Source organism: Perca fluviatilis, chromosome 24 (assembly GCF_010015445.1).
Source record: "Perca fluviatilis chromosome 24, GENO_Pfluv_1.0, whole genome shotgun sequence".
NCBI classification, from domain to species: domain Eukaryota; kingdom Metazoa; phylum Chordata; class Actinopteri; order Perciformes; family Percidae; genus Perca; species Perca fluviatilis.
In genome coordinates, this window is record NC_053135.1 from 14953187 (window position 1) to 14969198 (window position 16012).

General features: G+C 40.7%; 2 protein-coding genes and 1 non-coding gene across 7 annotated transcripts in view; all 3 read right to left on the reverse strand.

The window, feature by feature from the left end:
- Positions 1-10785, reverse strand: part of gucy1b2 (guanylate cyclase 1, soluble, beta 2) — a 28252-nt gene extending 17467 nt beyond the window's left edge. For 2 of the 5 annotated variants that reach the window (XM_039793249.1, XM_039793248.1), the window contains exons 1-5: positions 10504-10785; positions 6987-7060; positions 6816-6910; positions 3720-3880; positions 170-269 (exon numbers count right to left, since the gene is read on the reverse strand). In XM_039793249.1, coding sequence (XP_039649183.1) covers positions 170-269; positions 3720-3880; positions 6816-6910; positions 6987-7060; positions 10504-10722 — 649 coding nt within the window. In that variant the 5' untranslated portion in view covers positions 10723-10785. Of the gene's footprint in view, positions 1-169; positions 270-3719; positions 3881-3988; positions 4061-6815; positions 6911-6986; positions 7061-7248; positions 7275-10503 lie in introns of those variants that run through there. The other 3 variants (XM_039793250.1, XM_039793251.1, XM_039793252.1) reach the window with 3 other exon arrangements.
- Positions 9175-9247, reverse strand: trnar-ccg. Its single transcript has one exon. It is a non-coding gene; the product is annotated as a tRNA-Arg (tRNA).
- A 2344-nt stretch (positions 10786-13129) lies between the features above and the next one.
- The window catches only part of LOC120554377 (protein SON), a 47499-nt gene continuing 44616 nt past the window's right edge, over positions 13130-16012 (reverse strand). The window contains exon 20 of the mRNA XM_039793253.1: positions 13130-14763. Within this exon, the coding sequence (XP_039649187.1) occupies positions 14686-14763 (78 nt within the window). The 3' untranslated portion in view covers positions 13130-14685. The remainder of the gene's footprint in view (positions 14764-16012) is intronic.

Here is a 16012-nt window from a genome sequence, read left to right on the forward strand (position 1 = left end):
ATTAGTAATTGGTCACCTTTCTTCCCATTTATTAATGGTGTTGTGAAAAAGTTTTTAATGTATATTTAGTATTGTGATCACATTATATCAACTGTTATTTTTTTTTACAATTAACAACATAAGTGATCAGAATCATCGATGTGGATTGAGGAAGTGTGGTTGACTTTACCTGGTACAATATGGTACAGGCCCTTCCTGTCAGAATAGTAGTGAAGTAGCATCTTCCCATCGTCGGTCATCTCCACTCGGAAAGATGGTGCATTCATTTCCTTAAAAACAGGTTGTATGGTTAAGATTCAGTTTAAAATTTAAAATAAATAAATAAACAAACTGAAAAATACTACTTGTCTCTACATGGTGCAGTTCATAAAATCCCTGTTTTTGAATATGACAGATAGCAGTGGTGTCCCCACACAGTACATATAGAAGCAAAAAGTGGACTGCATGCATGGATGGATGGGTGCCTGGGCCTGCATCTTCCTTGTCTTTATCAGAAACCGATCCTCAACTACTTTGTTCATGCTGCAGATAAAGAGAAGATGTCTCAGCTTCCTTTTAAAGCAGATCCACACTGACACTTATCTCTGCAAATATCATACACAATACTGTAAGATACTACACATGATACCACCAGGTAGATAGACAGGGATTCTTTTTATATTGTTTTTCCTGACTAGCCAGATATCTGTGACCTTTTGTTGGAGATTTGGTTTTTGCTTTACGTGAATGTTTGATTATTTTGTTAAACCAGAGCTATTCAGCTATCAAGGTGTAAATTGCTTTAATAATTTGAATGTAAACTCACTGTAGCCTATGTTATGTACTGTGCAGCTCTTTTCGCTAGGAAAAAAAATCAACATAAGATAATAATAAAGATACTCCATATTACAAGTTTTCTCAATAGCTTTGGCACAATCGTCGAATGAGTATTCAACTTTGTCAAACTATATGACTATGTATATGAACAGTTTTTCATATAACTATAGTCATTTACAGTTGCTTTGACATAAAATGCACCGAGTAAGCCTTGCAGATCAAAATAGCTTGCATTAATTTGCTATTGAATGATATTACTCTCAAATGCAATTGTACTCATGTTCATTGTGTAAATCCCTACATGCTAAATAGAGCAACCAACAATCACAATAACCTGTCACACATATATTAGATACATAATAGCTATGTGGTATTGTTGTAAAAGTTGTCAGATGGATAGACTTAGGCTAGATGGGGAACAATTCAATTTCCTCACAATTGAGAGCAACCAAACGCAAATGCTGTCCAATTTAGCTGGTAGGCGGTGAAATTCAAAACCAATCAGTTCTCAAACACATTTATGCATGCAGGAGACAGACAGGAACAAGAGCTTGTCCGTGCAAGAGGATGGGGGAATGGGAGTGCGGGGTGGTATGGTGAGGGGGAGAGGAAGAGGGGGGCACAGAGGACAAGGAAGAGTCAGAGAAAGGCAAAGGCACAGAGAACCATCAAATGAGATACGGCAACAATTACAGACAAGTAATCAACCATGGCCTAAGTATGACAGAGGCTGGTCAGGGAGAACAGCCTAATCGAGCGTCAATAGTCCAGACATTCAGGAGAGAAAACAGGTATGTAATCAAATATTGCACTGCAATAGTTCTTCACACTGGTATTCCAGTAAACTTAGGGGGCTTTCACACCTGAAAGTCCGATCCAAGGTCCAGACCAAGGTTCACGTTTTTGCATTGGATCCGGTTAGTTTTGGTTTCGCACTTCGGTTATGCAAGCACAATAAAGATCTATACGTGACAAAACTACGTCCTGCCGTCATCACATACGTGAGCTGCGTCTCCTGATACTTAAAATTGATTGGTATGTAAACGGGCTTCCCCCTCCTCCAGTATCCTCTCTCTGTGTCTGAGTTTTTTTAACTGACTGCTGCTCTCCCCTACTGCTAGAAGCAAGACACGGGAACTTTCTTTCGGCAGCATTTATTCAGAGACAAATGGAAACCTACACTGTACATTTACTACCACTTAACAAGTAAACTGTTGATGTATTCTCTGCTCTGATAGCCGACGGTTGTCTACTCTGAGCGCATTCACCATCTCACACACTCTCTTATGTAGCCTACACACTAAGCACTGAGCTATTCCTTAAAAGGAGCTTCCCCGGGCATTATAACACGATAATAGCCTGCCAGAGCTTCCTGTATTTGGTCCGAAAGTCCAAACCATCCAAAAAAAATGCTTTCACACTATAAGCGAACCGGACCATGACTACCTTTTTTGGTCGGACCAAATTCCGTCCGTTTAGTCCGGACCGTGGTCTGGGGGAGGTTTAATTTTGGTTTGGATCAAACTGAAAAGTCAGAAGGTCCGTACCAAATGAGGTAGGTGTGAAAGCCCCCTCAGCCAATGCATGTCTCAGAATGTATGTAGAATACATTGACTTTATGTTGCTTTATTTCCTTTCTAGGATCGAGCATCTGCCCCACGGTGGTGGCAGAAGATCAGTTGTAACTGCTTACATGTAACAACAAGTTGAAATTTATAATATGGTTGTAGCAATGCTGTTAGACTATTAGATATGGCATTTTTCAAAATGTCAACACCACCTCACCACACACTACAGTAATAAAGAGAAATCAAATTGCAGTGAAGCAACTCTACAATATACGTTTTGAGAGGAATGGTGAGAAAGTGAAGGAGCTGGGAGGTACCAGTATGTATCATATCATGTACACTACACAGTGGTGTAATCTCCTTGTCTTTCAGTATTAACAAGTGCGATCTGCACCCGTGGACGGTGGGCGCCGTTCATCTGATAAATTCTTCAAATTTCTTTTTTGTAGCGCAGTAATCCCAAAAAAAAGATATCATTTTACCGGAGCAGTTTAGGGTTGCAGCCGAGCTAGCTGATGGTTATGAGGTGGCTGATACTGGTAGGACTAGTAAAGCGGTTGGAAAAAGGAGGCCAAATGACGACAGGAGTGGAAAAAAAACGAGCCTGGCGTCCTCTGCTGCCTGAGTGAAGCAGTTTTCCACCTTGCTAGTCTTGGCAAGTAACTTCCAGACAGCCATCAGGGCATCCTGCCACCGCAATGCAGGAAATACAGCTCCCATAAGACAACATCCACGTCAGTTGTTTCTTTTGGAATGAAGAACGCACCCACCACATTTCAGTGGTTAATGGCTTCAGACACACAGGGGTTAAAGAACATTGTCACTTAAATTGATGCCATGACATACACTAACACATGGGAGGAGCATCTGGAGAAGATCAGGTGGCTTAGTGGCTGATGGAGGCAAACCCGGTGGTGAATTTACCAAAGTGTGAGTTTGGAAACGGTAAAGTTACATACTCATAGGGGCTGTCCTCTCTAGAGCAGCTAAGGTCCTATTTACATAGTCACAAAGCAACATTATCATTCATTTTGGACCAACAGAGTGTGTCCACCTGATAAAATCCAATATTTACTCTCTTTAAGCTCTGTTTTTGGTCTCTACCAACTCCTGAGGAAAATATCTGGCTCTGTTTTTTTTTGAGCAGATGTGCTGCACAGCTCTGCACAGGTGAAATTACATTTTCCTCATGTCGTACTGAGCACTCACAGGAAAAATATGGTTAAAATGTACAACAGCATTTGCCGAAGTCTGGTTTTCTTTTAGGTGTGAGGAGTCGTTGGCAAGTAGGATAATAGAATAATAGAATAAGAATAATAACACACATAAGCACACCTGATAGGACAGAGCAAGGTAACTGTGGAGAGAATCCAGATTTCCAATGAATTCAATGAGATTTCCCCCCAGTGTCCTCAGCATGGTGTCATAGCCCGCTTGCTTACAGAAGAGAAAGAAATGTTCTCCAAAAAGCTTAAGAAATACATCAGCAGAGACATCTGAAAGAATAAAACACATTCAAAGAAACAGTGTCATGTATATAGATATATAAAAATACATCACCATCATCATCCTATCATTTTGTAGTCCAGCCTCCTGGTGCACACCTGTTTGTTTTATTACAGCATTGGCAGCAAGCTATTTAATTACACCATATTCCCAAAGTATGTAAAGTCGAGATAATCAGACCCTTGGGAAGGGCTTAGTACCCTGTTGGCATGCCCTGAATAAACAAATCTTGTCATGTTTTCACACATCTGTGCCCAGGGGTCCACTGTTTAATAATCTTTCAATGTCACTGCCAAGTATGTGTATTAATAAACAATTTATCTCTCATGTACAATGCTTTTTTGCAGCTGCTGTTGTGAATCCTTTGCAAATGTGTAGTGTGCCATGCAATGTTTCTTTACTACTGACATTTTAAAGAAAGGAAATTAAATTGCTGCATATTGTGCAAAAAAAATAGATTTTCAGTGATTGTGCATGCAAAGATATAAACAACTACTGAGGGTAAGCTGTTTGATTTCATTGGGGACATTGTTAACACTTGAGATATCACATGCACACACGGATGCACCTCAGACACCCACATGCTGCCTTGATCGGTTAGTTTGTGTTATTGTGTGAATTCAAACTAACCCTAGTTAGTCACACAATTATACAAACAAACTAAGCGATCAAGGTAGCGGTAGACTGAACTCAATTGAATTGAATTGAATAGACCAGCAACTCCTGTGTTCTGCTAGGTGAAATTACTGTATTTATCAAAGAAGCGCGGTGGCTTCGAAGAGAGCTGCGGGAACTGCAGATGGAAACTAGCATTAGCTAACTGTGGTACAAAACATCTTTTCGTAAGATTAATGTATTTTTTACATTGTCCCTGACAAATAAACTAATTAACTAAATAAATAAATAGATGAATATAGAGGCTTCAGTTCCCCGTCGGAAAGGGCCGTCTGACTGAGAGCACAGGCGATTTTAGTACTTTTTTAACTTGATCCCGGCACCCCTAAAAAGTAATTTTGCATACTGTACATACGGTAACCTACCTATAAATCTTGGCAATACTGATCCTAAGAGCCCAATTACATTAATGTGTGATTATAGTAATAAATTGCAATATGTTGAGAGTATTATTTTTATTATTTGAACTTGACAATACTGTATAAAATCATCTTTTGTGAGCTAGGGAGTTCTGCTCCAGGAAAATACCAGCATCGTGAAACTAAACTGAAGAATCCAGAATCTAGCTGCCTAAATCATTCAGAAAACAATTCAGAGCCATTTTTAGAAAATCACGCTTGTCCGCCATTAGTCAAAATCCCATGAATCTTATCGATACTGCATATTGGAAATGTCTGCTTTTCCATTGATGGATATTTTTCCACTTATTCAATATTTGCATAAAACTGTTCCATTTGTAATACCACCTCACCTTTGTAGCTAATCTCACTTTGCCTGACCCTCCTCCAAAGCGCGCTGAAGGAGGATCAGGCTACTCCCCATAGCATTCGGGGATGGGAGGAAGATGTGCTCTGGTTTAAAGGCATTTCTTTAAACCAATCACAATCGTGATGGGCGGGGCTAAACTCTGCACAGAGCAAAATACTTGTGCGAGAGAAAACTCAGATTTAACAGCTAGCTGTCTCAATTTACAATGCAGAGATCTGAGGAGCAGTCAACAATAGTCCTCATAAATCCACCAAATTAAAATTCCAACACAAAGAAAGTGGAAGGAATAGGAAAATACATGCATCCGGCGGAATTTCCTGCAGCACCGGAGCAATCCTGGTAGTGGAACGCAAAGGATATAGACTTTCTTTGAAGTAATGGCCCTGTGGCTCAGCATTAAAGTAAGTTTTCTCAGAATTGTTTGTGTCTTTCTAGTTACATGATTCAGTGTTTCCCCTACCATGATGGTCCAAAATTATGCTAAAATGCACAATTAGCTCAGCAGAATAACGTTTAAAAACAATTACGTTAAAAGGGTGCCAGGCACCCCTAAAGCTCTGTACGTTTACAGCTGTTACGCTATTTATTCTGTTCTCTCTGTTGCTATCAGCTGCATTTCAGTGCAAATTGTCATAAAGCCGCCTACACATGATAGGCGGCAAAACTGTTTTGCGCCAGCCGTTCCATTGATTTCCAATGGGGAAGGTGGTTGCCGCCTAGTTGCCGCTGATCTTCCGAAAGCACAACAAATTAGATAACAGCATGTCATTACCTAGCAATGGGAAATAGCTTCCTTGCCACCCTTGATGACGATAACTGCACTGCGCTTTGCTCTCTGCGCCCTACCTAGCGGTGCACAGAGAGCAAATCACTTATCATGTGTAGGCAGCTTAACTGCCACATCACCGCTAGTCTCCGTAGATTCTTCCGCCTCATCAGAATCATCAGCCACCACCGCCAGTGTCTGGACTCCATGGGGTTATTCATTTTTCTGCTGCTCAGTGCAGACGCAATTAAAAATCTCCCTGTGTAAGGGCCAAAGAGTTTTTGCCAAGACTTATTTATCACATATCATCAATTATAATGACCATTTATCTGTACCTGATATGCTTGTCTCTCCTGATTAATTTTAAATAAATAAGTTTTGCTTCTGCTTGTGCTGCCCCGTCCACAGTGCATTGATTAGCTAAAGTGCAGGTACTCCTGCCTGCTACTCCTGGGGAGTTGCCGGCACCATCTATTGCAATACTCTTACTGTGAAAAAGTACCTCATACAGCCCCACATCAAAATATCCAAACTATCCCTTTATCGCCTCCCTCAAGACGGCATTTTAACCACTAAGAAATAACAGGATTTCTGAGCCTATTTCTTTAAACCATGAGCACCATCTAGTGGAAAATAAATAAAATAGTTCAAGAAGCTTCATGAGGCTTCATTTGGACATCACTATTACTAGGATATAGAGGAATTTGCACTCTTACCCAGCAGTAAACAGGCCTCCTGCACCAGACTGAGGGTTAGGATATCGTCGTAAACCGTATATGTCATGAAGGTATCCTGGACGCCTGGTAGAGAGCTATGCAAAAATAATAAATTAGTACATTTGTCACCAATTGCTGTCCATGATAAACATATGGGTATATGTGCCAAACCTCAGTTTGTCCCAGGTCTCCTGGCCAAACTTCTCTATCACCAGAGACTGGAGGCAGCTGTTTATGAACCCGTACTGCAAAGAACACACACACACACACACACACACACACACACACACACACAGTCTGGTTACCCACTGTTCAAATTAAATTAAATGTCACAATAAATCAATTCAATAAGCATGTAACAGCACTGTAATCTAAACAAAATATACAGTGAAGTATTTGATACACTGCTGATTTTGCAGGTTTTCCTACTTACAAAGCATGTAGAGGTCTGTAATGTTTTATCATAGGTACACTTCAACTGTGAGAGATGGAATCTAAAACAAAAATCCAGAAAATCACATTGTATGATTTTTAAATAATTAATTTTCATTTTATTGCATGACATAAGTATTTGATCACCTGCCAACCAGTAAGAATTCCGGCTCTCACAGACCTGTTAGTTTTTCTTTAAGAAGCCTTCCTGTTCTCCACTCATTACCTGTATTAACTGCACCTGTTTGAACTTGTTACCTGTATACAAGACACCTGTCCACACAGTCAATCAAACAGACTCCAACCTCTCCACAATGGCCAAGATCAGAGAGCTGTGTAAGGACATCAGGGATAAAATTGTAGACCTGCACAAGGCTGATATGGGCTACAGGACAAAAGGCAAGCAGCTTGGTGACAAGGCAACAACTGTTAGTGCAATTATTAGAAAATAGAAGAAGTTCAAGATGACGGTTAATCTCCCTCGGTCTGGGGCACCATGCAAGATCTCATCTCGTGGGGCATCAATGATCATGAGGAAGGTGAGGGATCAACCCAGAACTACATGGCAGGACCTGGTTAATGACCTGAAGAGAGCTGGGACCACAGTCTCAAAGAAAACCATTAGTAACACACTACGCCATCATGGATTAAAATCCTGCAGCGCACACAAGGTCCCCCTGCTCAAGCCAGCACATGTCCAGGCCCATCTGAAGTTTGCCAATGACCATCTGGATGATCCAGAGGAGGAATGAGAGAAGGTCATGTGGTCTGATGAGACAAAAATAGAGCTTTTTGGTCAAAACTCCACTCGCCGTGTTTGGAGGAAGAAGAAGGATGAGTACAACCTCAAGAACACCATCCCAACCGTGAAGCATAGAGGTGGAAACATCATTCTTTGGGGATGCTTTTCTGCAAAGGGGACAGGATGACTGCACCGTATTGAGGGGAGGATGGATGGGGCCATGCATCACGGGATCTTGGCCAACAACCTCCTTCCCTCAGTAAGAGCATTGACGATGGGTCGTGGCTGGGTCTTCCAGCATGACAACGACCCAAAACACACAGCCAGGGCAACTAAGGAGTGGCTCTGTGAGAAGCATCTCAAGGTCCTGGAGTGGCCTAGCCAGTCTTCAGACCTGAACCCAATAGAAAATCTTTGGAGGGAGCTGAAAGTCAGTATTGCCCAGCGACAGACCCGAAACCTGAAGGATCTGGAGAAGGTCTGTGGGTCAAAATCCCTGCTGCAGTGTGTGCAAACCTGGTGTGTGCAAACCTGGTCAAGAACGTATGAAGGAAACGTATGATCTCTGTAATTGCAAACAAAGGTTTCTGTACCAAATATTAAGTTCTGCTTTTCTGATGTATCAAATACTTATGTTGTGCAATAAAATTAATTACTTAAAAATCATACAATGTGATTTTTCTGGATTTTTGTTTTAGATTCCGTCACTCACAGTTGAAGAGCACCTACGATAAAAATTATGGACCTCTACATGCTTTGTAAGAGGGAAAACCTGCAAAATCGGCAGTGTATCAAATACTTGTTCTCCCCACTGTACATGGCTTTGACTTAATAAAATGATAAGGTCCTGTATAGGGATTTAGATGGAATGTCCTTACTAAAGCCCATCCATATAATGACAATGTATTATATATACAATTGTATGCAAATAGACAATATTCAACAATGCCTAAGGGAAAATATATCAAATATACGGAAAAGGATTAGGGCCACATGTGAAAAAATGTACTGAGTTGTGAGTTTAAAGTCAGAATTCTGAGAAAAAAGTCAGAATTCCGACTTTAATCTTCAGTGTTCATCTCCCTCACATGTAAAACCTGCTGGGTAAATGAATTGTCATTCAGGAGTATTCCCATTAACTGGCTCTTGCAAATACATATATATAATTACAAACATGATGCTTCTTGACCCAGGTGGGACTTGAACCCACAATCCCCAGCTTCGGAGGCTGATGCCTTATCCATTAGGCCACTGGGCCTTGTAAACCTCCAAGCGTCTTATCAATCAATAAGATCACATGTTGGTAGCATCATTGTAAGGACCAGCAGTAAAAGACTGTACTTTTCATGAGCTCACAAAAACAGCCCTGCATTTTGTAGCTGATTCAAGAGGGTTTTTGAATACTCTATTTAGCTTAAGAAGTGAAGAATTGTCTCAACAAAGGATCATTCAGGTTATCAGAAACATTCACATTCATTGTCACCAAATTTGGATCGTTTTGACTAGACAGGAAGGTATGAATAATTTTGATCTGAAAAGTAACTCTAGCTGTGATACAAATATAGTTCAGTAAAAAGTACAGTATTTGCCTCTTAAATGTAGTGGAGTAGAAGTATAATCTAGCATCACAGGGGCATACTCAAGTAAAGTACATATACCTCAAATGTGTACTTAAGTACAGTACTTGAGTAATGTACTCAATAACATTCCACCAGAAAAATAAACAGTAGTACTGACTGTACAACTAGAACACTGATGTTCTGGGCGGTTCTGACACATTATCAAGGTACACTGTATATGTACGGGGGGACAGATATCTAGTCTCATTCCCACACAAACCTATGGAGAGGTAAGACACTTACACAAAATATAACAAATAAATAAGTAAAATGAGTATTTCACATTTTGTATTGTTGCAACAACCACTAAGGGAAAATGTGTAACTGCATAAAATTGGGAGTGGTTAGCTCTAATTGGATTATTTTTTACTAATCTGTGTTTTTACTGAATATCTGCATTGTAACAGAAATGTTTGTGCCTAGCTATGTATGGCTAAAGATTTTCACAGAACTAAAACCTTTTGTGGATTGAAATGTCCAGTTTTGCTGTTCTAAAAACGTTTGTGCAGTTTCCAATATTGCTGATTTAGTTAAGAACTAAGAGCTAATAGCACAAATTTGATACCAAATAGAAGTGGCTGAGATTTCAGACACATTTGACACGCATGGCTGTGTCTGATTTTACGATTCCTTGTGCTCCAGCTACTTTTAGTGGAGAGAATATGTTATCAATTTATATTTGAACCCCCACTCATAAAAATCAACAACAAAAATATGGTTGCATTCCTTTTTCCCCTATTAAAACCTAAATACCGGTAAATACAATCCAAACACATTTGATTGCACAATCCACAGTTATTTGCAATGTTACATCTTTCACACATGGCAACATTGGTTATTAGGGTTCCCCACCAGACAAAGTCTTTAATCTGTTAAAATATGAAGACATACTCACCATGTCTGTGTTTGATGTTATCCTATTGAGCTCTTTTCCCACAATGGTGCATATGTTGAATGTACTAAATAATGTGCCCTCTCTCTCTCTCTCTCTCTCTCTCTCTCTGTTTAAGCCAAGCGGCAATCTCCGGGGCTGAAAAATGAAGCCAATACGGAAGTGACAAAGAAGCCTAAAATGACCACTTGGGGCTGTCTCCAAAAGCAAGGCAATCCACATGGACCCACATATTAAAATTTCCAACTTTACAGCTGAAATAAACACGTTTACAGCCTGGTTCAAAAAAAGAGGTTCACCTGTTTCAATTAAGCTAAGGATTAAAGTTATGCATAATTAAGGGCATGGCCGCTTTGAGTGACAAATGGGTGCCCAAAGCGTCGAGCTAGGTGGGCTTGTTTCAGCAACCTGGGCACGTTCAACCTCAAAACCGTTTGGTGCAATTTCCGGGTTGAACGAAACGGTGTGAAGCGGTGTGCAACAAGCGTTGAGGTATGTTTTCTCTCGTTGGGTGGGTGTGTCCAGAGATGTCAACCAATCAGGTGTTACATTTTCTCGGGGCTGAACGAGCCCCAAGCTTTAAGATGAGCCAGGCCTGTGCAGAATCGACCACCAATTTGTGTCTGACTTGATCCCGACTTGATCCCGACTTGCTCTGCGCACGTGGGCTACAATAACCTCACGAGAGTTTTGAGAGGCAGGCGCCGAAGTTGCTTTCCACCAACTGCAAGACCCCAGGACCCAGGGCATGATGGGAAACGCCTGGCTCTCAGCTGATCTAACTGGTTCAGAATCGACTCAACATGATGATATTTTATATAAACTTTTTATTGTTTTTGAATTGGAGGGATTTGAATTGCTATTTGTCTGATTTAAAGGCTTTAGTCTTTACAGAACACAGGTTGTGTGGCTGATAGTTAGGTTTAGAAGTCAGAGAGACTACATTTTCAGTTCATATAACAGATCATCTACAGTCTGCTACAGTATGCGTGTTAATAGTAATGAATGAACATATCACCGTCCTACATCGTGGCTTGTTCATGTTTTTAAAAGGCTTTGGACAGCAGTAAACTCTGTGGCACAAATATATATCAGGCTCTGGATATACGCAAAATTACAGAAGCCCTGAGAGGCAAGCAAGAAAAAAATAATTCTGATGATCCAAGTCTGATATAAATTGTTTTCTTTCCTGTTCATGACTTAAGAACACATAATAAAAAAAAAAGTTTGTTAAAAAGTAATTCTATCTGTGGAAGAGGAGGTGAGCAATATTTGAAAAAAAGTTACTGTTTTCCATCTGAGTTGGACATTTTTTGCCATTTACAATTTTTGTGCAGTCAGGTTCATTTTGTGTTTGTTGCTGTCATACTCATTTTGGCCACAGGAGGCTGAAGTGCACCACTACCCCATGTTCTAAATAAGACTAAAAGCATTCTTTCTTTATTTTGTCAGGTGAACGTCGATTAAAATACATTTCTAGCCCCCCCCCAAAAAAACATACATACATAAGTTGCTGCCACAATATATGTACCTTATGTTTAGAGTGCATGGAGAAATTAAAACTCACCTGGAAGAAATGATGAATGCTTTTAGTCCTACTAAAAACATGGGTAGTGGTGCACTTCTGCCTCCTGTGGCTGAAATGAGTATTCCAACAAACAAAAAATGTCACCTGACAAAACTTTTTGTCCACCGGTTTCAGAGAGGTTTTTTTTTGGGAGGGGGCATTTTTGGCCTTCATTTGATAGGACAGCTGAAGACAGGAAATGGAGGAGAGGGGGGATAACATGCAGCAAAGGGCGGACTTGAACCTGGGATGCTGTAAGGACAGAGCCGTATATGGGGTGCACGCTCAAACAGGTGAGCTACCAGGTAGAGGTTAGATTCTCTGCCCAAGCCCAAACTGGACCCGACCCACGGGCCAGGTCGGGCCGACATTTCCTGCCACTATCCTGGGGCAAGCACTCAGTTTTTTTTTTTAAACATTACTTTATTAGCCTAATTGGGTGGGGAGAAAGCTATGCCATAATCATGCGCAGCGTCTCCTCCACTCGCACGCATCACACCGGGCCTGCTGTGCTGTATGGTGTAGCTTTAGTGCAACATGGAGCTTGAAGATGTAAAGAAAAATATAAAAACAGGAGAATTAGCCTACCTTTGAGCAAGTTTGGAGGAAAGTCGGAGGTATGGAACCATTTTAAACAATTCGTGGGCTGGGACAACATATGTGTTGGCTTTGTGGAGTGCATTGAGTAAGTGCTCGCCTATTACAGCAAAAAAAACGGGGACGATGAACAGGCGCACGAAGCAGGCTCGCCATGGCAGAAAAGATGATAGTCAGCCTTTAATGTCCTCTTTTGTTACTTCTCCAAGCATACCCCTTCTAAACAGATTCCTGCAGTTCAAAAAAGTCTGAATTGTAGTTGATGTCAGTTATAACGGCCCACGTATTAAAATTTTTTGTTGGGTTTAAATCGGGCTCGGGCTCATGATTACAGTTAATTTGGACACGGACACAACGCGCACGGGTTCGGGTAGGGTCGGGCTTGACTTTTTTGGGCCCGATCTAAGCTCTACTACCAGGGTACCCCAAGAGATGAATTTTCTTTATAGGAACTTAGAAAGATGATTCTGGCAAAACCTTTTATTCACCTATGCTTATGTCATAAACAGGAGAGAAAACAATTTAGATCAGACTTGGAAAATGGATCATCACAATTTCTTTTCTCAGTTGCCTCTCAGGGCTTCCGTACATAATACTTCTCAGCAGGCTCAGTTTTTTGTTGGCTTTGGTCTATTCATTAGATTTGTTAACAATAAGAAACATATAGAACTGTATCACTTATACTTAAAAGAGCAACAGTAGAGATCGTACCTTGGTCAGAAATACAAAAAAAAAAAGTTTGACAGATTAGGAATATTCTCCACACCTGCCTTACATACAGTATGCTCAGAATAAAACAGATTTTTTTATAGTCAGTAGTCATGTTTTATCCATTTGGGATAGTACACTTCTTCACAAAAAGAAAAGGTCAATCGAAGTATTTTTTTATGGGTAAAACATTTTGTGTGGGAATCAGTTTTCATCAGAATACAAGAGTAAATTATGACTTTACACAATCAGTGGACTGGGTGTCAGCACTTGCCAACCACAGCAGATACCCCAGCTTCAACGCTCAGCCGTAGTGCTCATACTGAGAAGCTCTAAAACATCTGGCAGTGTTTACAGATGGGAAGATGGTGAGAGATGGTGTCATTGCATTATGGACTCCTGCTGGTTGAAAATCACAAATGCATTTTCAACGCCCAGTGAATCTCTTCACTGGCGAGTGAAAAAGAAGCAGCGGACACAACTCGTGTGTGTACTGGAGGGCTGAAATGGAGGTCAGAACCCTGCTAAGTCGTATAAACGGTGACACTGATAAGAAGCTGAAATCACATTAAACACAGGCATTTCTTTTGCCAAAAACACATTTTGGCTTCCTCTACTACATAACATAAATATAATCTTTATTCAGTTTACACATTTTTAGAGGGTTAGTTCCATAAAATTTAAAAGCCTCTTGTATGAGAAACATTTTTTTTTTTTTAAGAAAGAGGCCAGGCCACAAATGTAATATCAGGACCAACAGAAAAGTTAACCAACAGGACACAGGCATTTACAGATACATTGTTCATTTTTTCCAATGTCAGCGACCAACAACAAATCCATTGCTATGAAACTCGTGTCTGTTCTAGGGTTATACTAAAGTATTGGTCAGCTAATATATATATCAGGCTGAAATGCTACTATATCATACATACATACATATATACATACATACATGCCATCCACTTTTAATATGGTGGAGACTCTTTCGCAATTCTAAAAACCCAGCAAAAAAAGTATTTGCCACTCTGTCAGGAACGTAGTTTAAAAGAAAATGTAACTTTGAAGGGTATAAATTCAGTCACAGGTGTCATGTGAAGCCAAGACTGGTCTTCATGGTTCTCACTGTCCTGTGCCTAGAGTATTTGTTCGGTCCTTAGCATACTGTATAAATAAGTGACCAGAGTGGAAATGATGGACCGGTTATTTAGCGGGACTCAAAAATCCCTTTCTGTCAATGTCCCACGACTGAAGACAGAACATAGTCCAACAGTTGAACTATGGAGAATGTGTCAGTCCCTCTATTGTGTGGGTGTCTATGTAGAAAACAGGGGGCCAGTAGACGCGGCAGTGAAGACAGGGCCAGTGTAGAGTCCTGGTCCATCAACAGGAACCTAGGGACAAAATGAAGGACATTTGAATACAAGCTGGCATTGAATTCATGTGATATTTCATGATCAGCACATGAAAACACATTTGTTAAATGTACACCAAGATTTGAAATGATAAGTAACACAACATCTGGTTTAGTAAAGCCATTGGGACATAGTAACCCGGTTCTGGATTAATATGAGTGGTCATGCAGCACAAATAATCTAATAATTCAATAATAAAATTAGACCTATAATAGGACTAAAGACATAGAAGAGACCGACACGGTTGTCAATTTTCTGTCCAGCGCCCACGTTGTTTAAATAGCAAATGGACCTGCGCTCATCTGTGCGCCCATGGTCTTTACAGGGAGGTGTGTTCAGGTGAATTCTTGGCGTGTTGCTATCTTGAGGCAGCGGGAAGTGATCGCGCCATTGGCCAATAAAAACCTGGTCAATAACGCCTGCTTCACCTCGTGGAGTTTTGGTGTCATAGTGCTCGTGGCATATATGATCTGTCAGTTGATCCATCGGTTTCTTCTCCTGAAAATCGATTCTTCCTAGCAAATTCCGCCATCGTTAATAGCAATGCGCCAAGGTGCGCTTCACGCTGTGCGCTTCGATCGTTAAAATGGGGCCCTTAGAGCTTTTTAAGAATGAAAAAATGGCGCGGTTAATCGCCATCTGACGTTACTTTTACAGGTTGACCAGGTAGTGTACAGGGATTGCGGGCGAAATAACACACTCTCTGACATTCCTGATGACTCGTAATGCTAGCTCGGAAATAAGACATCCAAAGTGTTTCCAAAGTGGATGCTGTGGCACCCTGGGTTGCTTTGAGGACATGTAAAGGGTGCCGCAAGATTTGTTCATTTCATTGCCTATTTATTGTGCATTTCGAAAAACAGTAGAGATAAGCAATATCAAACCATTGTACTGAGAATTAAGCATGTTATGCAGTTATGCCAGAGCTAATGACATGACACCTCATGGCTCCTGGTTGTCATAGTCTCGCAAGACGCTTTTGTGGCGTGTGTTTTCGACGTTTGCAGCGGTCAGAAAAAACAACAACAGATTTTTCACTGTAAACAGAATTAAGAAAACTGCTGATTGCATCGCAGGCAACATGTTTACCATGTTCACCATCTTGGCTAATGAGCACTAAACAAAGTACGGCACTAAACATAAAGTGCGGCTGAGGCTGATGGGAATGTCATTAGCTTTGTAGGTATTTGGTAATTTACCAATGAATGGGACAAACTGATATTTTGGT